Source organism: Balaenoptera borealis (genome assembly GCF_965194805.1).
Source record: "Balaenoptera borealis genome assembly, chromosome: 20".
Taxonomy (NCBI): domain Eukaryota; kingdom Metazoa; phylum Chordata; class Mammalia; order Artiodactyla; family Balaenopteridae; genus Balaenoptera; species Balaenoptera borealis.
This window is the reverse complement of record NC_138879.1, coordinates 51,340,114-51,366,484: the sequence shown is the minus strand read 5'-3', so window position 1 is coordinate 51,366,484 and position 26,371 is coordinate 51,340,114. Positions and strand designations below refer to the sequence as shown.

Genomic DNA, 26,371 nt, shown 5'->3' with positions numbered 1-26,371 from the left:
GCCCATGTGGACTTCTTAATGCACCAGTAGGTGGCAGTAGTTTGCAGCCCGTGGTTATTAACAGATTAAAACACCTTAAATACACTTTTATTTTTAGACAATAGACTCCTTCTATTGTCTATTGTCTTGAGACAATAGACTCTAGGAGACTCCTAGTCTCCTACAAGAATCATATGGCTTTTGGCTATTCCTACCCTGTGAACTAAAAGTCTACATCGGTGAAAAATGTCCACGAAATACAGTACAGTTAAATTTTAAAGCAAGTCCAGTGGTTAGGACTCAGTGCTTTCACTGAGGAGGGCACAGATAATGTTTGCACTTTCTCCCTCAGTATCTCTGTCACTTCCTTCACTCCTTACACAAATACTTACTGAGCACCCACCATGTGGGTCACTGGAAATATGGGGGTGAGCAAAGCAGCAATAGTGCAGCCCCCATGGACCTTGTAGTCCCCTGCAGATGAACAGATATGTAAGTTCCACTTTCGTATTACAACGAACAATACTAGAAAGGACATTTTTATACACGTTCTTGAGTTTCTCTTGGGCAGTGGTTCTCAAAGTGTGGTCTGAGCCATGAGAGCGAAACTATCTTTATAAATAATATTAAGATGTTATTTGCCCTTACTCATGCTTGCTCTCTCATGAATGTACCATGGAGCCTTCCAGAGGATACATGATGTTGATTTGCAACACACTGACTGAAGAATCAGATATGAGAATCTGGGTATTTTTTATTAAGCCAGGCATTAAAGAGATTCACAAAAAACATAACACAATGCCACTCTTCTCACTAATTTTTTTTTGGTTTGGGAAAATGTAATTATTTTAATTAAATTTTATTTACATTAATATGAAAGAATTGTTATTTTAAATGAATTTATAAGTATCTTAAGTCTTTCTCGCTTTTACTTTCCAATAAGGTAAATATCAATAGGTATCTTCTGCATAAATGGAATCTCTTTGGTGTTCTCAGTCATTTTTAGAGTATGAGGGAGACCTGGTACCAAAAAGTTCAAAAGCCACCGTTCTAGGGTGTGTATTCTGAAGTAGGGTTGCTGGGTCATATAGGATGTCCACAATTTTAATTTTGCTAGATGTTGCCAAATTGCTCTCCGAAGTGGCTAAAGCTGACCTTTTTAATAGGAATTTTTTTAAAAAATTTATTTATTTATTTATTTTTGGCTGTGTTGGGTCTTCGTTTCTGTGCGAGGGCTTTCTCTAGTTGCGGCAAGCAGGGGCCACTCTTCATCGCGGTGCACGGGCCTCTCACTATCGCAGCCTCTCTTGTGGTGGAGCACAGGCTCCAGACGTGCAGGCTCAGTAGTTGTGGCTCACGGGCCCAGTCGCTCTGCGGCATGTGGGATCCTCCCAGACCAGGGCTCGAACCCGTGTCCCCTGCATTAGCAGGCAGACTCCCAACCACTGCACCACCAGGGAAGCCCTGACCTTTTTAAAAAATCCGTATACCGTTGTTGTTTTTGTTTTCAGGCAAATATGAAACTGTAAAGAATCATAGAATTGTTATTAAGCTAGGCTAATGATACAATAGAGATTTAATATATGAAATATTGAATATTTTTTCTAAACAACAGTGAGAAATTCAGGGTAATTTTATTTTTAGTGTACTTAGAGGAAGAAATTTTTCTTAGCCACTGAGAATAGTGTTGTAGAGTGTCAACATTAAAAGTATCGGAAAATTTATTTTTGTTTGGCACGTCATGGGAGGTAGATGTGTACAAGTTATGCAAATAAACTTTTTTTTTTTTTTTTTTTTTTACCATCAGGGGAATTTCATTTTTCTTAAATACTACCTTCTGCAGTTTTAGTTAAAACCTAAGCCATATTCCACTGACACTCAATTTGTAAAAAAGTGCTGAGGCATCTAATATTAGAAAAGTAATAATTCAAAAGCTGTTAGTTCATAGGTCATTTTGTGAGAGTTTATTTTAAGCAATTCAGGGTGCTTTTTTGATTGTAGAATATTCAAATTGTACAAGCGTAGTTGATCTAATACTTTAACTGCCTTAAATTTTGGCAATGAGATGTGGGTAAATATACAAACTGACTTTTACAGTTGAAGGACCAAGATGCAACAATATTAATTGGCTGTTTCTTACAATGGTTTTGCAGATAGTGATTTGTACACTCCACTCTAGTAAAATGCAGTGTGACCACAGTCAACTGCTACCTGTCTATTTATGGTGGAAGGTTTTCAGCAACCAAGAGTTAACCTAGGTGGGATTTCATTCTGCCACACGGCCATGACAGAGCGTACAGAGAAGGTGGATGGGCTAGGTTAGAAACTGAAGCACAATTCAGGAGACATGTCTGAGCAGTAATAATACTGTTGATGCAATGCACATCACAAGAGCAAATGGAAATTGGTTTTTTGTCTGTTGTTAGGAGATTATCCAGCTACTAGTGGGGCTACCTGAGGGAACTGTGTCTTCAGCTGAGAAGAAGATCTGCTGTATCTATTTGTGTCAATAGCCAGACTCCCAGCAGGTAATGGTCTCTAGAGTTGTTGATCCAGGTGTGAATATGTTTGAAGGTGTAATTCTATATGGCGTGTCCTTTCGAGGGGAAGATAAACTAAATCTGCTGGTTTTAGCCTTTTGGATTACTGACTTTATTTGAATGACTGCAAGCAGTAAAGAACTTAGAAATCATCTAATTCAGCTATTTTTCTGATAGAAGAAAATGAGACCCAGGGAGGGTTGCACATTCATGCATTCATTTGAAAGATATCTTTTTAACACTCACTCTGTTGAGGGCAGACACTGACCTGATCATGATTAAGTAGAGTGAACGTATAATTTATCATCCAAGCCAGGACACTTTTGAGAGTGAAATGGGGTGCTATTAATAATTATGGCGAGGCATTAAACAAAAGCCAACACTCCTGGGCAGGGTCTTCCCTGGTAGCGCAGTGGTTAAGAATCCGCCTGCCAATGCAGGGGACATGGGTTCGAGCCCTGGGTCGGGAAGATCCCACATGCCACGGAGCAACTAAGCCCGTGCGCTGCAACTACCGAGCCTACGCTCTAGAGCCCGCGAGCCACAACTACTGAGCCCGTGTGCCACAACTACTGAAGCCCACGCGCCTAGAGCCCGTGCTCCGAAGCAAGAGAAGCCACCACAATTAGAAGCCTGTGCACCGCAATGAAGAGTAGCTCCTGCTCGCCGCAACTAGAGAAAGCCCACGCACAGCAACGAAGACCCAACGTGGCCAAAAATAAAAATAAATAAATTTATTTAAAAAAAAAAAAACGTGTTCGATCCCTAGTCAGGGAACTAGATCCCACATGCATGCCGCAACTAAGAACATGCCACAACGAAGGAGCCGGCGAGCCACAAATAAGGAGCCCTGGAGCCGCAACTAAGGAGCCCGTGTGATGCAACTAAGACCTGGTGCAACCAAATAAATAACTAAATAAATATTAAAAAAGAAAGATCCTGTGAAATCCTGATATAGCTAATTATATCATCCAAACTGGAAACAACTCTGTTGGCAGAAAACATGGTTTTATTACAGGTGCCCTGTATAAAATCTCAACCAAGTTACACACACCCAGAGAAAAATAATTTGTTTTTGTCAAATTGGTAGGTTTTCCATTAATGATAAACATTCAATAAGTATTTATTAAGTGCCTACTATGTACCAGGGTTTGAGATGGACACTGGGAATATAGCAGTGAGCCAGATAGCTTTCACCCCAAAGAACCCCCAGATTAGGAAGGAGGATGGAAAAGTAACTAGGCAATTATAATGCAGAGCTAGAAGTGTTTCTTTAGGGCCAAGTACAGGGGGAGCAGTGGGATCCCAGAGGAGTTCATTCATTCATTCATTCCTTCAGTTGATCATCATTCAGCATATTTACTGAGCGTCTACAATGTTCCTGGGCACTGTGCTAGGAACAGAGAAACAGTGGGGAAGAGAGAGACACAGTCCCTGTCCTCATGTTGCTTTCAGTCTGGTGGAGAGAAAAGACAGGTAAACAGGTAGCTACAGCTAATGCTATGAGAGGGGAGCCTCTAAGAGGGCACTAAACCCAAATTCGGGGTGGTGAGGTAAGGATCTAAGCAGAGATGGGAAGGATCGTAAGGTGGGGAAGAATGTTCCAGACCAAAGGGACAGTACTGTGCATAGTCACAGGGGCAAGAGAGGCCACGGATAAAGTCATTTGAAGTGGATGGAGCAAAAAGCTGGTGGAGTGCAGCCGCAAGGTGGTGGGAAAGGAGAGCGTTGGCAGGAGATAACCAGTGACCAGAGCCTGACAAATCTTGTAACCCAAGAGTTAAGGAGTTTGGGCTTTTTCTGATGATAATGGGTAAAGAAGAGATTTAAGCAGGGGAATGAAGTGGTCAGATGTTCATTTAAGAAAGTCACTGGCTGCCATGTAGAAAGGGGATTGGAGGATGAGATGCCAGGGGCAGGAGACCAATTGGGAGGCTGTTGAAGTTCCATTGGCAAGTGCTGGCAATGACCTAGGAACATCCAAGGAGAACATGGACTGATCAGAGAGCTACTTGAGAGGCACAATCAACAGAAAGTGGGGAACCCTGGAGAAGGACTCCAGACATATGCTAGTTTCTGACTTCAGCAATGAAGAAGATAGAAGAGCACCAGAAGTTTGGAAGTGGGGATAGGTAATCAGTTCTTTTCAACGTATGTTGACTGTGAGGGGCCTATGGGAGAGGCATCTGGAGATGTCCTGGGGGCGACTTGGTCTGGAACTGAGGAGAGAGCGCAGCTGGAGTCTGCGATTGGAAGTCTTCATAATAGAGGGGGAACTGAGCCCCTGGGTGTAGGTGAGGTCACTCATGAATGTGTGGAGCGAGATGAGGGTGGGGACAGGGACAGGACCCTGAGAAAGACTGGCATTGAAGAGAGGCTTCAGAAGGAGGCAGGCTCACAAATAAGGCGGAGACAGGCCAGTCAGGCAGGAGGAGAACCAGGTGATGGCGGTGGCCAGAAACCAAGAAGGAATTAACACGTATCTGGTATTTACTTTTAACTTTTGGCGTAGATGTGGATGGTTTACAGACAATTTATAAGGGAAAAGCATACATGTGAAACCCTTCTATCCTTTAGCCTTCTTTTCTTTTTTTTTCTGTAATTTAAGAAACGAGTCCTCTCTTAGGCTCACGGAATACCAGAGTTCCCTAAGGCCGTAGTTAGAGAACCACTGGCCTAAAAGGAGGTATTATAAGACGCTGGAAGTTTCCTTGGAGTCTAGAAAGAGAGAACCGGGAAGGAAGGACACGTCCCCACTGCTCCTGCAGTGGTTGAGGGCGGAAGCTTAAATATGGCAGGAACATATTTTCAATCTCTTGAGGAGGAGCTCAGTCCAAGGGTCACCTTTCCACCATTCATGGTGCTCTCCCTGCAAGCCTGTTAGTTGGATTTCCCAGGGGTCGCTTAGAAGTCAGCATCTTGTGAGTTTGGTTAGAAAGTGTCAAGTCCTCGGGCTCTAGCAGATCAACCTGAAGGAACCGATGATGTTCAGGGGCCTCCAAAGCTGACGTGGGCCTCGGCGACCCCTTAGGACACTTGTTTAACAGGACAGCAGCCCAGCTCCCCGGGCATGTCATTAGCTGCAGCATATTGTATTGGAGTTTCTGCCTCCCAGCTTGGGGACAGGGATCTGGCAGGGAGGGGCTTGACGCTGTTTGCCTTGAACTCTACACAAGGGAGGAAACAGTAATGAAAATATCGGAGGAGGGTATTTAGCCCCCTGAACTCTCATCTAATCACGTAATCACCCCTTTCTTTCCTGTTCCGCATGATTTTTCCTGGGGAAACCTACTTTCCCTGTAGCTCCCCCAATATACAAAATGAACACCTCTGTGGGTAACTTCTGTTCTGTGGTCCGGAAGGTGACTTCTGTTCTTTGTTGATTGTTATGGTGCAGCTGGCAAGCAGTGGAAAAACCCTGGCTGGGAACTTGGGTCTCTGTGGTCAGTTTGGCTGACATCATAGAGAGGCCCTGGGGTTTGGGATCGTGTATTTGGGGAGGGTCCACAAGAACAAAAACACTCCCCTACCCTTGAAGGACACACAAGGCATGACGGGTGGCTTGCACACAAGAGCGCTTAGCTGTAACTACCACCCATAGCCGCTCAGTGTGGGAGATGGGGTGTGGGGGGGCAAGACATGTGCTTGGTGAGGGCTGTGCTGAGGATAGGAGCCTGGGAGGCTCTGTACAATCAAACGCCAAGTTTTAAGATCACTTAGAACCACACAAACAGGGGAAGAGTGCCGGGAACTGAGCGTTTCCTCGGGTGGGGACTGCGGAACCCAGTGGTCCCCTGCCTGGAACCTCGCTCAGCAGAAGCTCAAGGCCTGACTCCTCAGAGCTGAGCACGGGCGTCTTTCCTCTGGCTGCAATTATCTGATCACTGACGCTTCTTCATCTACAATTCAGGAGGTGCTTATCTTACAGAGCTCTGTACCATTACCACTGCCTTTCGGACCCGGATACCCACTGAAGTTCGACCATTCTTGACTGTTTAAAATAAGCTGTGTGAACGAACCCTCTTCTGCTTGTCAAAAAGAAGAAACGGTTGTTTCAAGATGATGGTTTCCCGTATGTACAGGGTTATCAACATCATCATAGTCATCTTCAGGCTCAATATAGCTTGGGACGGCCATTGTCTTCTTATTTCTAACTTTATTTACTGATGAGTATGCAGCTGGTGGCCAACTTGGGGTTTCCTGTGGGGCTAGAATACACAAAAAGGTATTAAATGCAAAGCTATCGTGTGTTTATATATTTTTGACCAAGTGGCTCTGCATGATTTTCATGGGTTTCGGTGATCCTCCCACTTCCTGGTGGACCAGATCCCCATTTTACAGAGAAAACTAAAGCCCAGACATGACACAGTCTCAGGCTCACCCAGGTGAATAAGTGGCAAATATTGGTCAGACATCTTGACTGGCGTGTTTCTTTGCCTCACTGCACTGCAGTAGGAACCATGAAACAGAAGTTTAGACAAGAAGCTGACCAGAGCTAGTAGCCAAATGAATAGTGTTGTGTTTATAGATACTAATTCTCATAAGGAAGTGATACAAACTGTATTTCCTTTTGGGCACGTCCCTCACAGTGACTTACACTGCTTTCCAGAACTATCTATAATTGCTCATGTCCACCATCCCTCTGCTAAGAAGGAGGTGGGCAGTGGTGTTTTCAAAAGGTGGAATTAGTGGAGGATGGGTACATAGCAAATGGACTAAAGTGGTAGGAAAAAGATAGTGAAACAGCTCAGCTCCACCTGTGGTGGGGCCTGGAACTGCCTCACCGCAATCTCATCTTTTCCTAAGAGAACCTGAAAAACAACCACCATTTCATTTCACACAAATTAGATCTGCAGTTAGATCCAAGTTCATCTTCAGGGTCCAGCAGTCACTAGCTGTGTGGCCATGAGTAGGTTGCTTAACTTCTCTGTGCCTCAGTGTCCTCTTCTGTCAGAGGGACATAATAATGTACCTGCCTCATAGAGGTGTTGAGAGGATTAAATGAGATAGTACCTATAAAGTGCCTAGCATGGGACCTGACACACAGTGCCTGCTCAATAAATGTTAGCTAATATTATTATTTATCCATTCAGTTAAAACATTTTCATCCATTACCTACTAAGCTCCAGGCACTGTTCTTAGTGGTGGGTAAACAGTGGTGAACAAGACAAGAAAGTCACCTATTTCCTAGAGTTTATATTATAATGGAGGAGATAGATAATGAACAAATGAAGGATAACTAAATAAGCCCATTTAGGATTATTGCCATAAGCCTCATAAGGAAAATTAGCAGGATTTCTTTATATAGGATGGTCAGGAATGGCCTCTCTGAGGTGGTGACATTTGAACTGACACCTGAAAGGTGCGGTAAAGCCAGCTCTGTATACAGCTTAAGGAAGAACACTCCAGTCAAGGGAACCAGGCAGATTTTTTCTGATAGGATGTCTGAGAGACCCAGTGTTCCTTTATACCCATGCTGCAAGCTGGAATTTGAATATGAATTCACACATTGAATATTGGAAGCATTGGTACTTATTCTACCCCCTTAAAACTTAGTTCATCTCTTTAAAACAGGTTGCTGCCATCTGCAAATTCCAGTGTTATAGACTGAATGTGTGTGTCCCCACAAAATTCATATGGTGAAGCTCTAACCACCAGTGTGGTTGTATTTAGAGATGGGGCCTCTAAGGAAGTAATTAAGGTTAAATAAGGTCATAAGGGTGTGGCCCTGATCCAATAGTATTAGTGTCCTTATAAGAAGAGACACCAGAGAGCTCTCTCCCCTCCATGTGAGGACACAGGGAGAAGGCAGCCATCTGCAAGCCTGGAAGAGTCCTCACCAGAAACCAGATTGGCTGGCACCTTGATCTTGGACTTCTAGCCTCCAGAACTGTGAGAAAATTACTGTTGTTTAAGCCACATTGTCCATGTTATTGTTTTATGGGCAGCCCAAGCTGACTAAACACCAAGATAAATTTATTATTCTACCCTGAATGAGACTGTTATCAACAAAATACACTCACAGGCAACTTCTGGAGAAAGCACACCCCTGGGTGGCAGAGGGGGTAATGGAACTGAGAGATGATTGGTAACATTCCTGGAAGAGAGGAAGAAGAGGAGTCAGTGTTTGGTTTTGATCACGCCTACTGATTTAAAAGAAAACATCAAGGAAAGTGGATAGAGTTGAACATTCAAATCTTGATCCCTGAAAACTGGAAGCATTTCCTTCCCTTTCTAGGTCTTGTATCCCATTTGTAACTGGCACTCTAAAGAAACCATTTCCTTTAGCCCAGGGACCAGCTAGATTTGAGGGAAGGGAGTTGAAGCACTATAACTTAGAGCTCATCTTCCTGTGTTCATCTGAGCTGGATTAGAAGGGGGAGGTAAGCACCAGGTGTATTTTGATTTGAAAAACAGATGTACTCCTAACGCTAAATGTACACATACCATGTGACAGCAACACTGGGTATATATCCTGCTGATCACCAAAAGATACGTTATAGAACGTTCATAGCAGCGTCGTTCATAACAGCCCCAAACTGGACGCTACCCAAATGCCCATCAGCAGTAGAATGGATAAATTCATCATGGTTCACTCCCACAGTGGAATACTCTATGGCAATAAGAATGAACAATCTATGACCACACACAATGAATCTCACAAAAAAAGGCTGAGCAGAAGAAGCTAAACACCAATAACACATACTGTCTAATTCCATGTATATGAAGCATAAAAAACAAGGAAAAACGAGCCTATACTATTTCAGGTAGTGGTTATCCTTGGGGTTTAATGGCTGAAAGGGAATATATGGGGCTGAGGAGCTGGTAATTTTGTTTCTTGATCTGGGTGTCACCTACCAGCTCTGTTCAGTTTGTGGAAATTCATTGAGTTGTACTCTTACCATGTGTACTTTTCTGTTTATATTATACTTCAGTAAGAAGTTTTAATAAAAAGATAGACTCCAAGAAAGCTTCCTTACCCAGACACCCCATCCCCTCTGTGTACTCTGATTTCCAAACTGGTACTAGATTCTTCTGAGCTGAGTTTTGGCCTCCTGCATGTGCTTAAGTCCCCTGGAATGCAGAAGCGTTTCTGGGGTGAGTGGAGAAGGGGACATGTGGCTAGAGCGCCATCAGTGACCTCACTCCACCCCTCCATGGCTCTTCCCGGGAGAGGAGGGACATTTACCTGACTTGGGGAAAAATCTAGCTTCTCTCACTTTCTCCTCCAGAGCCGGCCTGAATGCCTAAAGCATATGTTCTGCTTGAGTCTTCGCTGTTCAGAGAAAGGGCCCTGCCCTGTAGGGGAGACCTGAGGCTGTCCAGGGCTGCCTATGTACCATGCAGGAAAGTTTGCCTGGTTTTGAATTAGGAAGCAAACTTGGCCATGGAGAAGAGCCACATTCTGCAATGCTGGTTTTATCCTCAATAAAGGCAATATTTTGGTTACCTAACTGCAGGATACATTTGTCTGACTCCTCAAGGGGATCAGAATTGGTGGGGAAGAGATCTGTTATTTGCTGAATCCCTTGAGCCCCAACGAAAGTCACTTTAGAATGACTTTATATTTTTGTTTTTTAATTTATTTGTATTTTTAAGAAACATTATTTATTTATTTTAATTTTTACTTAAAAATTTTTTTGGCCACACCATGTGGCTTGCAGGATCTTAGTTCCCTGACCAGAGATTGAATCCAGGCCCTCGGCAGTGAAAGCGCAGAGTCCCAACCACTGGACCGCCATGGAATTCCCTGTGCATACGTTTTAAAGAAAGGACTGGCCCTGGACCAGCTTCTGGGAGATAATCTCTAAACCCTTGGAATATCCTGCTTGATAAGAGTGTCTTTGTATTAAGGGGCCTTGGGCTAGCCAGATAGTTTATGCTAACAATGTGACTGATGGTGAATGCCTACTGTGTTTGCCAGGGGCCCTGGGTCTTTCTGTATCAGTTTGGCCACAGGAGACTGAATTACCTAAAGTAGGTCATGCAGGCGCTCCTTGCCTTTGTGACTTGCCCTGATAAAAACCCTAGAAACCAAGGTTTGGGTGAGCTTCTCTGGTTGGCAATGCTTCACACATGCTGTCACACATCAGTGTTGGGAGAATTAAGTGCGGTCTGTGTGATTCCCCTGGAAGAGGACAACTGCCCTGGACTCCACCTTATGTGCCTTTTCCTTTGCTGAGTTTAATCAGTATCCTTTCGCTGTGATAACCTATATAACCTTTTCTGGGTCCTGTGAGTCCTTCTAGCAAATAATCCAGCCTAAATGTGGTCTTGGGGACCCCCGACAGAGATAGCAATCACAAAGCCTCAAAGATATCAGAAAATACAAAAGTAACGCGAATGGCATATTTTTATTCAGCACAATAGCTTTTAGAAGACTCTACTTGTAATCCAGCTAAAGAAAAGAAGGGTAAACCTAACCCTGAGTGGTGGGCCCAGAACACAGCGCCCGACCCGTGACCTCTATCAAACTAGACGAGACTTGGGAGGACTTGGAGAGCAGAGAGAGCCAGGTGGTGCCCTGCACCCCCAAAGCCCTGAGGTCTCTCCCCTTACAGTGGGGAGAGTTGGCAGACACGATATTTCCCTGGAATTTAAGGCACACATTCTTAGCGCGGGCGCAAGAATGGAAGTGAACAGGTGGTTCTTGAAATTAAAAAGCAGAAGTGTTCCCCCCCACTTACTCATACATTGTTTCTTCATCTCTCTGCTTTTGTTTCAAGGGCTTGGTAATTTCCCATTTCTTGCCTAAGGAAACAAATAAGCGTATTCATTTAGGAAGAATTATCAAAATTTGTGATTTTTAGAGTTTAGAAGAGATCAGAGACCCGGCAGGTTCAGGACATGTGGGAGAAGAACCATCCAGAGGAAACAGACTTAGGGACACAGAGCTCACAAGTGATAGAGCCAGAATTTTTTTTTATAGATGTAGTTACATTTTGTTTTATTTTATTTTATTTTGGCTGCGCTGGGTCTTCGTTGCTGCATGCGGGCTTTCTCTAGTTGCGACAAGGGGGAGCTACTCTTTGTTGTGGTGCGTGGGCTTCTCCTCATGGTGGCTTCTCTTTTTGCGGAGCACAGGCTCTAGGTGCGCAGGCTTCAGTAGTTGCAGCATGCGGGCTCAGTAGTTGTGGCTCGTGGGCTTAGTTGCCCACGGCATGTGGGATCTTCCCGGAGCAGGGATCAAACCCGTGTCCCCTGCATTGGCAGGTGGATTCTTAACCACTGGACCACCAGGGAAGTCCTAGAGCCAGAGTTTTACCCAGGCCGTCTGACCACAGAGCCTAGGCACTATCCAATGTAGGCTGTGCCTGTTTCCTCATTGCCTAGTACTATATCTACCTAGCACGTAGCTGGCATTCAGAAATGCTGGTCGAGTGAATAGCCAAAAGTATGGTTGGGAGGAAATGAGATAAAGAATGGGAAAAGCAGTTTGTAAACTGTGATATGCTGGACATGTAAGTTATTATTAATTATAACCTGCTTGTTAATAGGAGTGGGTCAAGTTAAAAGAGAATAGGTAAAGATTTTGTTCAGGATCATATTTTTGTCCATATCTAAAAATGAAATGTTTTAAAAATGTATAGAGAACACTAGGGGCTAGAATACACCTTTTGTATTAAAAAAGACTAATTACCATCAAGGGGTGGAGGGGAAAGAACATTGAACAGGCAGCCCAGTGAACCTGCGTTCTGGTTCCAACTCTGCTACCAATTCCTAGGAGACCTCAACCAAGGATCTGCCTGTCTCTGAACCTTAATTTTCTTATCTCTAAAAAGAGATTGAGAAGAATGACAAAAGTTTTCACTTCTTGAACAGCCCTGACCTTTCAGCACTGGTTCAGCAGGATTCTGAGGCTGTGTCCAGATGCAATGGGAGGACAGTGCCTTGATCATGGAGGGATGCCTGCCCAGGTTACCCCAGGGCAAGATGGCTGTACCTCTCAGTGTATTTACCATCCCCAGGTGTACTCCAGGCCTAGGTCATTATGTAAAGGGATAGGATCTCAAGAAAACACACCATTGAATCAAGGGTTTCATGTTTCTGGAGATGAATGGTAAAGTAGAAACCCACTTGTAGATCATCTAAAGTTACATTTATCCTCCAGGAAGCTGCTTATTTATGTCTGAGAATGCTAAGAACCTCTATCTGAGGCAGATGTAATACCAGAAAATTCAGAGTATGGTCTTAGAGTAGGCAATCATAGTGGTCAAACTTGTTGATCATGGAATGAATCCATTTTTCATGCCTCAAGACATTTTTTTAGACCACTTTATTGGGGAATGATTGCCATACAAAAAGCTGTACGTATTTCATGTATACAACATGCATACAACTTGACGTGTTTGGAATCAAGACAGCTTTTGACATTCCATGGACTTGTACTCTCTTTCAAGCTCCAGAGGTAGGATGCTGTGATTGGCAACCACACTGAAGAGAGATAGCATTAGTGCACAGTGTGCCCTGAAACAGATTCTGCTTTCACCCAAACCATTGGAGCTGGAAGAGTTCTTGGAGATTAGGTAACCTCCCTCCCTTCACTATGCAGAGGGGGAAACTGAGGCCCAGAGACACAGATTAGTGGCAGGGCTAGGACTCAAACCCAGAATGCATGATGCTAAATCCAGAGTTCAGCCTATACAGGCCCAGAACTAATCTTTTGCCCTAAAGAAACCCTAATACACTGATAACCACCTCTCCCCTCCCCTACCTCCACCTGCCCAAATGAGATGGTCATTACCTTGTCTAAACAGATGCCTACAGACACAGAACAAGAAGATGCTCAGGCCCACGGAGACAAAGATGATGGCCACAGCCAAGATGATCCAGAAATTGTCCCTCCACCAATCCATTGCCATGGGATCCTGAGAAGAATGGAGAGAGAGGAATGAGGCATGAGTGAAAGGCTTCCTGGGGCGGTGGGGGCAGTTATCTACCATGTTGTGCAGCTGCATCTGCTTAGGGACCAGGCAGGCACTGGTTCACAGTCAAACCCTGCTGATTAGCAGCTGGGAGACCTCAGGCAAGTGACTTAACCTTCTCCAAGCCTCAGTGTCCTCATCTGCAATATGGGAATGATACTGTCTACTACCTCACAGGGAATTTACGAAGATTAGAGGTAAGACATGTACTTATTAGTTACTCTAGAAACTGTAGACATATTCACTGTTCTTTCTTATACTGTTAAACATGCAGCAGGAAGGGAAAATGCCATTTAAAGCAATAACTCTCTGCAGTTGTTTTTTTAATTAATTAATTAATTAATTTATGGCTGTGTTGGTTCTTTGTTTCTGTGCGAGGGCTTTCTCCAGTTGCGGCAAGTGGGGGCCACTCTTCATTGCGGTGCGTGGGCCTCTCACAATTGCGGCCTCTCTTGTTGCGGAGCACAGGCTCCAGACGCGCAGGCTCAGTAGTTGTGGCTCACGGGCCTAGTTGCTCCGTGGCATGTGGGATCTTCCCAGACTAGGGCTTGAACCCGTGTCCCCTGCACCGGCAGGCAGACTCTCAACCACCGCGCCACCAGGGAAGCCCCTCTGCAGTTGTTTTTATATCAAAGGGGCAACATAGACTTAATTCATAAAAGGCGAGATAGAATTTTGAGAACTTTTTTGTTTTTTGAGGTGGGGGTTAGAAAAATATCTTGCTGGGTCTCTGAGTGAGGCACGGTCAGAGGGAGAAGGTAAAGATGCAAAGCAAACTGAATTAGTAACAGGAACTTGGGGGCTAAAGCCTGGCTGACTAGAGAGGAGGAGAGTCTGGGAAGAGGGTCAAAGCAGAGGGAGAGGTCACGAAGAGAGTAGGTCTTAAATGTTCTCCCCACAAGAAAGAAAGAGTAATTGTGTGACGTGATGGAGGTGTTAGCTATAACACTATGGGGGTAATCATTATACAATATGTAAGTGTATCAAATCAACAGGTAGTACACCTTCAAGTTATGCAATGTTATGTGTCAATTGGAGGTGTTAGCTAACACTATGGGGGTAATCATTATACAGTATGTAAGTGTATCAAATCAACAGGTAGTACACCTTTAAGTTATGCAATGTTATGTGTCAATTACATCTCAGTAAAGCTAGGGAAAAAAAAAAAGAAGAGAGCAGAAAGTTGGAGCATCAGTAGAAAGTCCCCTTGGTGGAAAATGACCAATGCGTTTGTAGGAAAGTTACATCTAATATTCAGTCTTCAATTGTTGCCTGTAAAATGCTGTGCTGTGATTGTCTTTTCCCATCAAATCTTCAATAAAATTAGACAACAGAAGCTTGTATGAACAGAACCTGGGGAGAAATGACATGTGTGCAGTGGTTTTTCAAGCCAGGGATGACACACAGGCAAGTAGAACAGCAGCTGCCAGGCTCCAAGTGACGGTGGGGAGCAGGCTGCAGGATGGACTCGTAGGAGTAAACTCCAGGAATTCAGGGAGATCTTGGGGAGGGGCTGGGCTCCCCTCATCTGTGGAATGGACACTTTACTAGTTCATTTGGATGTTAAAATAAAAATGATTCTTCGGGCTTCCCTGGTAGTGCAGTGGTTAAGAATCCACCTGCCAATGCAGGGGACATGGGTTCGAGCCCTGGCCCGGGAGTATCCCACATGCCGTGGAGCAACTAAGCCCATGAGCCACAACTACTGAGCCTGCACTCTGGAGCCCGCGAGCCACAACTACTGAAGCCCGGGCACCTAGAAGCCGTGCTCTGCACCAAGAGAAGCCACTGCAATGAGAAGCCCGCGCACCACAACAAAGAGCAGCCCCCACTCGCCGCAACTCGAGAAAGCCTGTGCATAGCAACGAAGACCCAACACAGACAAAAAAAAAAAAAAAAGATTCTTGAGGCCTGGGAGATATCCAGACATGTTCTGGTTAAATGAGAATCACCTTCCTGTGTCACCATTTAGCCAATGGAAACTCACCCATGCATGTTCATGTACTGCCATTTCTGATTCATGCTTTTGAGCTATTATTAACAACATCAGTGGGGACCCAAGCAGGGGGCCAAGGAACAGGGGCCAAATTAGGCTGCTGCTAAAGCCATTATTACTACAAAGACCTAATGACTTGGCTTACTATTTAAACATGTGTTTGTATTCCTGGCATAGTGTCTTCATTTATTAAGTTGTTATATAACGATTTGGAGTTTTAGTTGCAAACATCATTTCTTTTGTGAAGGTTTGGCTTGATCAATATAATGTTCTTTGGCTATTCAGAAAGTTATATGTGGTAAACCAATCACGTGTAACTAGTACTCTTCTATAAACGTGATTCTGCAGCTTACTTTTTTGTTCAACATTATGTTTTTGTCATTTATTGATGTTGGTAGATGTGCTGGGGATTCACTCTTAAGGGAGTGAAGTGTCATCTACCGGGGATATCACCCCCACAAAGCATGCACTCAGCAGATGTTTTCTTGTAGATCACCTTCTCAGGGTGCACAAAAGAAAGCAAGAGAGGAAGAAGACCAAAGGGAAAAAGGAAGACCGTGGAGAATGGAAACTTGGCTCTCAGCAGGGGGCCTGTGAAATTTGGTTGTGCAGAGCCCAGTGCGGTTAAAGGGCACTGGACTTAAGAAGATGCCACATATCAGAAGGCAGCCTCTTTGTTCTACAAACCTAAATTGGAATCTTACCTTCTTTAGCTCTAGGGAACCAGTTAGATAAATAGATACATAGATACATGGAATGATGGATGAATGGATGGATGGATGGATGGATAGATAGACAGATGGACAGAAATTTCTTCCCTCCATTTTCTCATTATCTTATTTATTTATTTTTATTGAACTATAGTTGACTTACAATACTTTGTTAGTTTCAGGTATACAGCAAAGTGATTCAGTTTTATATATATACATATATATATAAAATATTCTTTTTCAGATTCTTTTCCATTATAGGCTATTACAAGATGTTGAATATAGTTCCCTGTGCTATACAGTAAATCCTTGCTGTTTATCTACTTCATATTTAGTAGTATGTATCTGTTAATCCCATACTTCTAATTTATCCCTCTCCTCCTTCCCCTTTGGTAGCCATAAGTTTGTTTTCTATGTCTGTGAGTTTGTTTCTGTTTTGTAAATAAGTTCATTTGTATTATTTTTTTAGATTCCACATATAAGTGATATCACATAATATTTGTCTTTCTCTGTATGACTTCCTTCACTTAGTATGATAATCTCTAGGTCCATTCATGTTGCTGCAAATGGTGATATTTCATTCATTTTTATGGCTGAGTAATATTCCATTGTGTATATGTACCACATCTTCTTTATCCATTCATCTGTTGATGGACACTCATTCTCTTTTCTCTTATTTAAATGTCTCCTGGTTCTTAGTCTAATTTTCCCCTCATATTTTCTATCTCTTCGTCTTTTTCTTTTACTCTTGAAGGATTTCTCCAACAAGAAACATAAACATACTCTTTAGAGCTATAGAAACACATACCAGACATAGAGTTAAAAGCTGTGCATCTGAAGAGTATGACTGGACAGGAGGAGGGAAGTGGGGGACCAGGCAGCTGTGACTTTTCACTGTAAACCCTCTGAATTCCTTGATTTTTTAACTTTTGCATTTACTTTGATAACATTGAAAAAAGGGCCAGTTAACCATATAGCATAGCTTCCCATTGTTCAGATTTCAAGTTCAAAGAAATTTTATTCTCATCAGATTCTTGGGGAAGAAAGAGGAAGTAGGATGATGTCAAAAAGTGAAACTATGGGTCACTTTTCAGAACTATGCAGAATGGTAAGCATTCTGCAGTTTTTTTCTTACAAATCGAATGGATTTGAATTGCCATCAGGTGTTTCGCATGTGTTCGGTGCGCCAAGCATTCTGCAAGAGCTTTCTCATTGCTCACCTCATTTCATGCTCACCACCATAGCCTTTTCTAGACAGGGGCCTGAGACAGAGGTGAAATGACCTGCCCCAGGTAGGAGGGAGGGCGGAACGCTTTCTCTCTGTGTCACAGGGCCTTCCTCTGTTGATGTTAGTCATGATGCCTCCAAATCATCAAGGAAAGGCCAAATGGGGGTCAAGATACCTTACTTTGAAAGGAGCACTGATGTGGTAGTGATATGGTGGTGTGAGGGCCCAAGGGGTTCCCTAGAATGAATGATCAGGGCCCACAGCTGAGAATGAAAGTCCCAAGTTCCCCACAATCTAAGATCAGAGAAATAGCACTCTTCCCCATGGACTGCTGACAGAGGCCTTTTCAACAGAACCAAGAAGAGCTTGTCTTCTTGGAAGAATGCAGCTGAGAGAGGGGGCCCACGAGAACCACATCCCATTCCCAGTTAGATGTTCTCTGGACTACCAGGCTAGTTTAATAGCCAGGGTGTCCCCAGAGAGGGGACAGGAGCTCTGGGGAGAGATGGCAGGGAGTACAGCCAGTGGGGAGTGTGTCACGGCTGCATGGTCAAGTTCAGGTCCTGGAAAGGTATGGAAGCTGAATCCCACCTGTGTTGCCAGGCCTGGAGTAGATAAGGTTGTGGGGCGCAGACCTCCTGAGAGCTACTGAAGTGTGGGGCAAAGAGGTGTTTGCATGAGAGGATGCTGGCAGCCAGCCCAAAGATGCAGCTGAGTCTCTCAAGGGACCTCAAGGGACCTCTCAAGGGCCAGGGGTTGAGTCTCCACCCAACAGCACAAACTTGATCAGCAGCAATGGCCCAGTGAGGGGAGACTTCCTGGGGAAAACTGTCTGTCCCTGTCTTTCCTCCTCAATCTCATACCAGGGAAGTAAATGCAGGGAAGTTAAGGAGCTGAGACAGCCCTCACTCCTCTCTTTACTCCCCTCATTGGGCAAAGGGGTGGAGCTTTGAGTCAAAGATAAGAAGGAAGTTTTCATTTTTATTTATTTGGCTGCACCGGGTCTTAGTTGTGGCACATGGGCACTTAGCTGCAGCATGTGGGATCTAGTTCCCTGACCGGGGATCGAACCTGGGCCCCCTGCATTGGGAGCGTGGAGTCTTAACCTCTGGACCATCGGGAAGTCCCAAGACGGAAGTTTTTAAATGAGCATGACTAAATTTTTAAAACTGAAATGAATCTGCTTAGTAATCAAAAGTAACTTAAAAGTTTCGGAATTGGACTGAAATGTCACTGGGGGAGGCGGGAGCCCAGGCAGCAGCGGTCATTAGAAACAAAGTGTACTTGTTTGCTATGGCTGCTCCAACAAATTACCACAGATGCAGTGGCTTAAAACAACACAAGAGTATTATCTTATAGTTCTGAAGGACAGAAGGCCAGCATGATGCCACTGGGCTAAAATCAAACTATGGGCTGGGTTGGGTCCCTTCTGGAGGCTCCACTAGAGAAGCCATTTCCTTGCTCTTTTCAGCTTCTGGAGGCCACTTGTGTTCCTTGGCTCATGGCCCCTTCCTCCATATTCAAAGCCAGCAATGTTGCATCTCTCTGACAGTTCTTCCCTGGCCACATGTGACCTCCTCTTGCCTCCCTCTCCCACTTACAAGAACTCTTGTGATTACATTAGGCTCACCTGGATAATCCAGGATCATCACCCCATCTCCAGGTCAGCTGATTAGCAACCTCAATTGCACCTACAACCTTAGTTCCCCTTTGCCATGTAATCTGACATATTCACAGGTTGCAGGAATTGGGACGTGGACATCTTGGGGTGAGTGGGGCACCACACGAACTGCTTCATGCTCACACGGCAATAAGATTCTAGTTAAAGTTGTTCCATGGGTTTACACATTTTAAAATTTCATTTTTTTTGCCTTCTATTGATGTCTCCAGAAGGAAAAAAAGTCAGTGATAATTCTGCCATCTTTGACCAGAAGCCCACCACAGAGTGCTCGATGTTGCTGACCCAGTGAAGAAGCAGTGGAGACCTGCCACAAGGCTGGGGACAGACACGGGTCTCTTATGAAAAGAAACATTTATCAGCTTGGTGTCAGCCTGGCAGAGTAAAAAGAGCACAGACTTTGGCATCAGACAGAGCTGAGCTGCAATCTTAGCTTAGTCAATCTAGACTTAGACTAGTCTAGTTAACTAGACTAGTTAAATCTAGTCTTAGACTAGCTGTGTTGCCTTTAGCAAATTGCTTAATCTCTGAATTCTCTCTTTTTATCTGTAAAATGGGGGTAATAAGAACACCCCCAATACCAGGTTATAATAAGGATTAAGTGATAACATGTATATCACTGGTTCTCAGCATTGGCCTCCCATTAGAATCATCTGGAGAACTTTACTAAAACAAACAAACAAAACCCCAGTGGCCAGGCCGCAGGTTGGGAACTTCAGCTATTCCTCAAGCTCTTGCCCTGAGGTCTGACACACCAAGGCCCTTGATAGCTAACAACTAAAAGCAGCTCCCATAGTTCTCTTACTCTTCCTTCCTCCATTTATGGTGTCCACCAGATGCTCCCCCAGTTGGCAAGACTGAGGTCAGGCCCTGCAGCTCCCTGACCTCCTCCCAGCAGCCAGGACACCTCACCTGTACTGTGGACTCAGCTCCTCACCCTCCCATGGCCTGGGACCTGCTGACCTATGGTTCAGGGTTGGACCAGCTCTGGCCACGCCCAAAAAACAAAAAGTCTGAGGTCACATGAAGGTTCTCAAGGCCGGACTTGGACTCAGAGATAAGGCAGGGCCCTGTGAGCCAGAGTGGGGGCCCATGGTACAGTATAGACCAGAAGAGGGTAGGATCCAGTGTGGCCCCAGAGCTGGGGCAAGAACTTGAGGAATATCGGAAGTTCGCAACCTGCGGTCTGGCCACTGGGGTTTTGTTTGTTTGTTTTAGTAAAGTTCTCCAGATGATTCTAATGGGAGGCCAATGTTGAGAACCAGTGATATTCATGTTATCATTTAATCCTTATTATAACCTAGTGTTGGGGGGTGTTCTTATCACCCCCATTTTACCGTAACAGAACTGAAAGCAGAACCCTCGGTCAAGAAATTCCAATATTGGCAAGACCTCAGCTTTTAGCTGTGACTTGTTCCAAATCATAAGAACCTCAATATGAGAATGCATTTTAGAAAAGTAACATACATTATGTGCTACTTTACCATGAGCTCAACCACTCTATAAGGCAGGTCATAATTATAATCCCATTTTACAGATAAGAGAATAGAAGCTTAGAAGAGCTCAATTAACTTGCCTAAGGTCGCAGATCTAGTAAGTGGAAAAATCCGAAGCTGAACCCAGGGCCCTAAATTGTGACCATCAAGCCAGAGCTTTGGGAAATGTATGAAAATGCAGATACCAGAGTCCTATGTCCCTACTCTACTCCCAGTTCTGATTTGTAGGTCTGTTGTGGGGCTCGGGAGTCAGCATTGTTAACAAGCACTCCAGTTGGCTCTCAGACCTCGGGGAGGAACACTGCATCCAGCCAGCCTGCAGAGCCCCCAGCTGGGGCAGGTGAGGAAGCTGGAGGCTTGTTCCCTGCGACATTCATAGGCAGTAGCAACGGCAGTTGAGTAGAATGAAAGCACTGAAAAAGACTCCTTGGGCTTCCCTGGTGGTGCAGTGGTTAAGAATCTGCCTGCCAACGTAGGGGACTCGGGCTCGATCCCTGGTCTGGGAAGATCCCACATGCCGCGGAGCAACTAAGCCCGTGCGCCACAACTACCGAGCCTGAGCTCTATAGCCCGCGAGCCACAACTACTGAGCCCCCATGCCACAACTACTGAAGCCCACGCGCCTAGAGCCCGTGCTCCGCAACAAGAGAAGCCACCACAATGAGAAGCCCGTGCACCACAACAAAGAGTAGCCCCCGCTCGCCGCAACCAGAGAAGAGCCCGCAGGTAGCAACGAAGACCCAACGCAGCCAAAAATAAAATAAATTAATTTAAAAAAAAAAAAGACTCCTTGAACCCAAAGACCTCTCCTGTTTGCTTGTCACAGTGATGATGGAATCCCATCATCAAGTCACTCTCTTCAGAGCAAAGTTCCACGCTCCCTCCTCTCCCCACTTCCCATTTGCCTGGGTGTGCAGACACTGAGGAAGAGGAGCTGATTTTTACTAGGATGTGAATGACTTCAGTGGAGCCTCAGGATTCCTTCTCCAGGGCGCTGGCAGGAGCAGGGGCATCCTAGAACCCTATCCAGAGTCCTTAGAGGATAGTCATAACCGAAAATGACATAGGAATGAAGTTCCCGCAGGACTAACAAGACCCAGGAAGACCCTGTGGTCTGGCCATAGTCCTCCCTGCTTGTCGGGCCCCTCCCTGCTTCACAGATGCTCCCCGCTCCAGAGCTTAGTGTCCTGCACTCTCTCCCCCGCTTTCTCCTCAATCATCCTGTCCTCAGGACAGACTCTGCATCTCATTCACTCCTCCGCTAACAGCTTAAAGGGAGCTCTGGTCAGCCTGATGAAAGCCCAGAAGGCGAGGGAAGCCTGAATTTCAAGAAGGGAGGAAAGTGAGCTTGTTTGTTTCAAATACAGAGAGTCAGCGTGTTTATATACTGTGAAGGTGTCAGGAAAGAGGACAAAATGAAATACAGGGATAGAAGAGAGAGCAGGAGCTACCTTCAGGGGCCCAGATGGAAGGATCCACTTTTAAAAGGGAACAAGGGTGGAGAGAGGGCTGTGCTGCTCAGGGGAACCAGACTGGGGTGGAGGCCGGAAGCTGAGAGCTCATACCGAAAGCTCCCATTCTCTCGGAATTAGGAAGAGTCAACAGGCGGGGTTCCGGGTTGGGGGAGGGGCAGACATCCCTGCCTCCCCGCAACATGTTATGATCAATATGCTAAATGCATTTTTCCTCCATCTGAGCCTGCCTACTCTTACTGTAACAGCTGTCTGTTGGCTTATTTGATGTTCATTGTCTGTCTCCCACACTGGCCTGTGAGCTTGCCTAGGACATGGCCTGGAGCGCAGTAGGCGCACCATACGTATCTGAGAATATACGACTGAACGACCGATGCCCCGGCCTTTTCCCCTCTTTCCTCCGCCATTGGCAGACTTCCCCTCTAATGCAGAGCAGTAGGCGGTTTGGATCCAGGGTCTGAAATTGGAGTACTGGGCGTTCTACTTCTAAAGCACCTCACCTGGACACGCGACCTTGGGCAGGCTCGCTGCTCTCCTCCTGCCTTTGGCCGTGGGCGTCAAGCAGCTGGCTGGGAAGCAGAGGCCACGCAGACGTTGCAGGGTGGAGTGGCAGCTTCTTTCTTCTTACTCAGTCCTCCAGTAGCCTAAGGCACTCGATTCTGAGTAGTGTCAGGGTAGGAGAGCAGTCTAAAAGCAACCACCACCCCAGCTCTGACTCTCACTTCCCCAAAACGCATTTCCGGGGACTCGGTGACAGAAATTACATTCACTGTCCGTCACAGGGAATTCTGGAGACTTTGGGTTTATTCAGGAATCTGCTTTTTTTTTTTTTTTTTCCCCTTTAACCAAGTTCCTCTAAGACGTAGAATTTACAGTGCGACAGCTACGCATATATTCACATAAATAAAACACATTTCAGGGCTTCCCTGGTGGCGCAGTGGTTATGAATCCACCTGCCAATGCAGGGGACATGGGTTCAATCCCTGGCCCCGGAAGATCCCACATGCTGCAGAGCAACTAAGCCCGTGCACCACAACTACTGAGCCCACGTGCCACAACTACTGAGGCTGCATGCCACAACTACTGAAGCCCGCGTGCCTAGAGCCCGTGCTCTGCAACAAGAGAAGCCACTGCAATGAGAAGCCCGCTCACTGTCGCGAAGAGTAGCCCCCGCTCGCCACAACTAGAGAAAGCCTGCGCACAGCAACGAAGACCCAACACAGCCAAAAAAATCAAAAACAAAAACAGGTTTCACAAAATGTCTTTAGGACACGTGATGCACTCCAACTAACATTTTCTCACCTATACTAGCCCATTTCATGAGAAAAGTCCTGAGTGTAAACCCCTCAATTTATTTCAAAATGGTCATGCCCTGTGTATTAAAAAACTCGAGTTTTTCTCATGAAAAAGAAATGATCTGAAATAGCCATGAGTCCCAAAAGGTGTGGGTAGAATGCACGTGTTGGGGAGGAATTAGAATTTCAGAAAGTTGGAGTTGGAAGAAGTCTCTGTGGGAAGAGGCAGACTTGTAAACAGCTTAGCAGGAAGACGGGGAGACCTGAATATGAATCCAGCTCCTCACTCTCTGCCATTAAGGGCTTCGTGGACTTGGACACAAATCCCTCTAACCGAGGCCTGCACTGTCCAAGACAGCAGCCACTGGCCCTGTGAGGCCATTCCACTGAGCACTGGCTAGATGGCTAGTCGAGGCCGGGATGTGCTATAAGTGTGAAATACACACTGGATTTCAAATATTTGGTACAGAAAGAAGAACATAACAGATCTTATTAATAAAGAACCTGCTGTATAAAAAAATAAATAAAATTCCTAAAAAAATCTCATTAATAAATATTTATCTCGATTACATGTTGAATTGATAATATTTTGGATATAGTGGGTTAAGCAAAATGTATTATTAAAATTAATTTCAGCTTCCCCCCCCTTTCTAATTTTTCCCCCCAGTTGAAAATCCCCCCCTTGACCCTCCTGCTCACACTCAAATTCTTAGGATTACCATCTGGGCATTACTATACTTACTGGTATCAGCTCAAACATTGTAACACTGTGTAAAAACAGAATGGAATTCAACAGCAGAATGGATAAATAAGCTGGTATAGTCATACAATGAAATGCTACCCAGAAATTTTAAAAAATGAATTCCTGATACACACAGCAGCATAGATGAATCCTGACAACATTACAGTAAGTGAAAGAAGCCACATTTGAAAGAGTACAATCTGTATGAGTCTCTGTGTATGAAGTTCAAGAACAGACTAAACTATTGTGATAGAAATCAGAATAGTGGTTTCAATGGGGGCAGAAAGGATCTGGTTGGAAAGGGCACAAGGGGATGGAAATGTTTACATCTTGTTATGCAATTGTCAAATGTACTGAACGGTACATTTAAGACCTAGGCACTTTATTGATAATTATACATCATCAAAAAATAAAAATAAAAAATAGAATGAGCTGCCTTTCAAGCACTTAGCTGGCTGGGCAGGGAATGAAGTTTGCTGGTAGGAACTGGATGGAGACTGTTGAATTCCTCTGGGTATTGGGGCAGGGGTGGGGGTCTGGAGTTCTGGGGGAGAATGGGAGGAGGAGAGGAAGGGGAGCCAGCTGGATGGTTGGAAAGTGGGAGAAGCATCTGGTCGAAGATGATCAGGGATGGAGTGGCCAAAGGGCCAATGGCATTTTAAGAACAGGGCTGTATTATGTCAGTTTGCAGTGGTTTGCATTGCTGCATTAGAAACTTCCCCTATGGCCCCATTCAATCTTTCGTAAAGTCTACTGCATCTGCCAATGCGTTGGTGCACAGTTTTGTTTTGGTGATGTGGGGAGTGAGGTAATGACTGAGTTTCATCCCTGGGTCAGTGCAGTATGGAACAGAGGCTCACCCACAGGGGCTCGGAGCTGGGCTGGCCATGGGAAGGTGGAGGCCTCCTGGGGAGCCCACAGAAATCTGTAGGAGGGCTTTGGACTTCGCAGGGCATGGAATGAGGGTTTGAGCTGCTCTCCACCTAGATCTCAAGTGTCTGGGAGATTGTAGACAATATTGAGGCTACACTTGCAAGTCAGCATGAGCAGTGCTTGCCCGAATTCGCCTCTTGTTCCCAGACTGTCACTGCCCAGGCTCAGTGAGGCCAAGTTCCCACCTGACCACCTCACTGTTGTCAGCACCAGAAATGGCCATGTGGATAGTTGATGGCCACTTAAAATCCAACTGTGGCTGCGGAAGGGCGGGGCAGTGTAGTAAAAGGAGTTCAGCCTCTCTTCTCCCTCTCTCTATCCTTCCATTTCTGTGAAAGGCTAAATATAAGGCCTAGAGAACTAAGAAGGAGAAGGCAAGCCAAACATATACTTTTTTGCACATGCTGCCTTCAGTATGACAGCTTATCACACCAGCTCTCAGATTAATCTTGTCATCTGGTTTATTTCATTATAGGGCTTGACTCTGTTTCACATTGAAATATTGACACATTCACCCATCATAGTTTATTGCTCCCCTGGCCACAGTTAGAAACTACATCTATTTGCTAGCAAAAAATGAAAGATGATCGCAAAATCCTATCCTGGCAAAGTTATAGTGAAACGGACCCTCCCACAGGGCCAGTGGTAGTATACATTGATTTCATTTTTTAAAAAATTTATTTATTTAATTTATTTATTTTCGGCTGCGTTGGGTCTTCGTTGCTGTGCGCGGGCTTTCTCTAATTGCGGAGAGCAGGGGCTACTGTTTGTTGCAGTGCACAGGCTTCTCATTACGGGGGCTTCTCTTGTTGTGGAGCATGGGCTCTAGAGCTCAGGCTCAGTAGTTGTGGCACACGGGCTTAGTTGATCCGTGGCATGTGGGATCTTCCCGGACCAGGGCTCGAACCCGTGTCCCCTGCATTGGCAGGCGGATTCTTAACCACTGCGCCACCAGAGAAGTCCCTACATTGATTTTTTTTAAAATTTTTTGGAAAGAAATTAGTAGTACATTTGAAAATGGGCTTCCCTCCATCTTATAACATTACTGGAGGATGTAGCTGGAGATGGCTGGGAGAAAGCACGAAGAGTGAATTTTGATTGTTTAGTGTGTGAGAGTAGGGTCTGTCTTTCTTTCCCTGCCACCCAGCCTTGCTGTGAGGCATAAAGCAAACACGGTTTCAAAAATTTAGGTATCACATTTTATAAGAGCTTCTGCTCCCTGCTCCCAAATAGGTTGATATTCTAGTATCTTTGAGATGTTCTGGGTGATGTGAGCCTTTCAGAGCTGCAGATCATTCAGGCTTCTTAGTAAGTTTATCCCAGAATTTCTACAACCCAAGATTCCTTCCCTGGGTCCAACCAAATCGCCTCTTGCTG

The 26,371-nt window shown here is 45.0% G+C and overlaps 1 protein-coding gene across 2 annotated transcripts; it reads right to left on the bottom strand.

Moving 5' to 3' along the window:
* Positions 1-2,746: 2,746 nt before the first annotated feature.
* On the bottom strand, positions 2,747-25,873 carry SCIMP (SLP adaptor and CSK interacting membrane protein). 2 transcript variants are annotated; one of them, XM_082372524.1, is made up of 6 exons: positions 22,525-25,873; positions 13,264-13,387; positions 11,207-11,270; positions 8,543-8,616; positions 6,539-6,727; positions 2,747-5,686 (listed from the first exon to the last, which is right to left on the bottom strand). In XM_082372524.1, the coding sequence occupies exons 2-5, from the start codon at positions 13,379-13,381 to the stop codon at positions 6,552-6,554; spliced, it is 432 nt and encodes a 143-aa protein (XP_082228650.1). In that variant the 5' UTR covers positions 13,382-13,387; positions 22,525-25,873; the 3' UTR covers positions 2,747-5,686; positions 6,539-6,551. The 2 variants fall into 2 exon arrangements, with proteins under 2 accessions (XP_082228650.1, XP_082228651.1); XM_082372525.1 differs by lacking the exon at positions 22,525-25,873 and having other exon boundaries at positions 13,264-22,322.
* Between the last annotated feature and the right edge of the window lie 498 nt (positions 25,874-26,371).

What these genes read in the sequence shown, in the direction of transcription:
- SCIMP (XM_082372525.1), bottom strand. Translation starts at nt 13,477, where the DNA reads ATGCAGCTGCACAACATGGTAGATAACTGCCCCCACCGCCCCAGGAAG. An exon ending in TAGGCATCTGTTTAGACAAG is followed by an intron (nt 11,271 to 13,263) that starts GTAATGACCATC and finishes TTGTTTCCTTAG; the next exon opens with GCAAGAAATGGGAAATTACC. An exon ending in GATGAAGAAACAATGTATGA is followed by an intron (nt 8,617 to 11,206) that starts GTAAGTGGGGGG and finishes CCTCTCTTCCAG; the next exon opens with GAATGTTACCAATCATCTCT.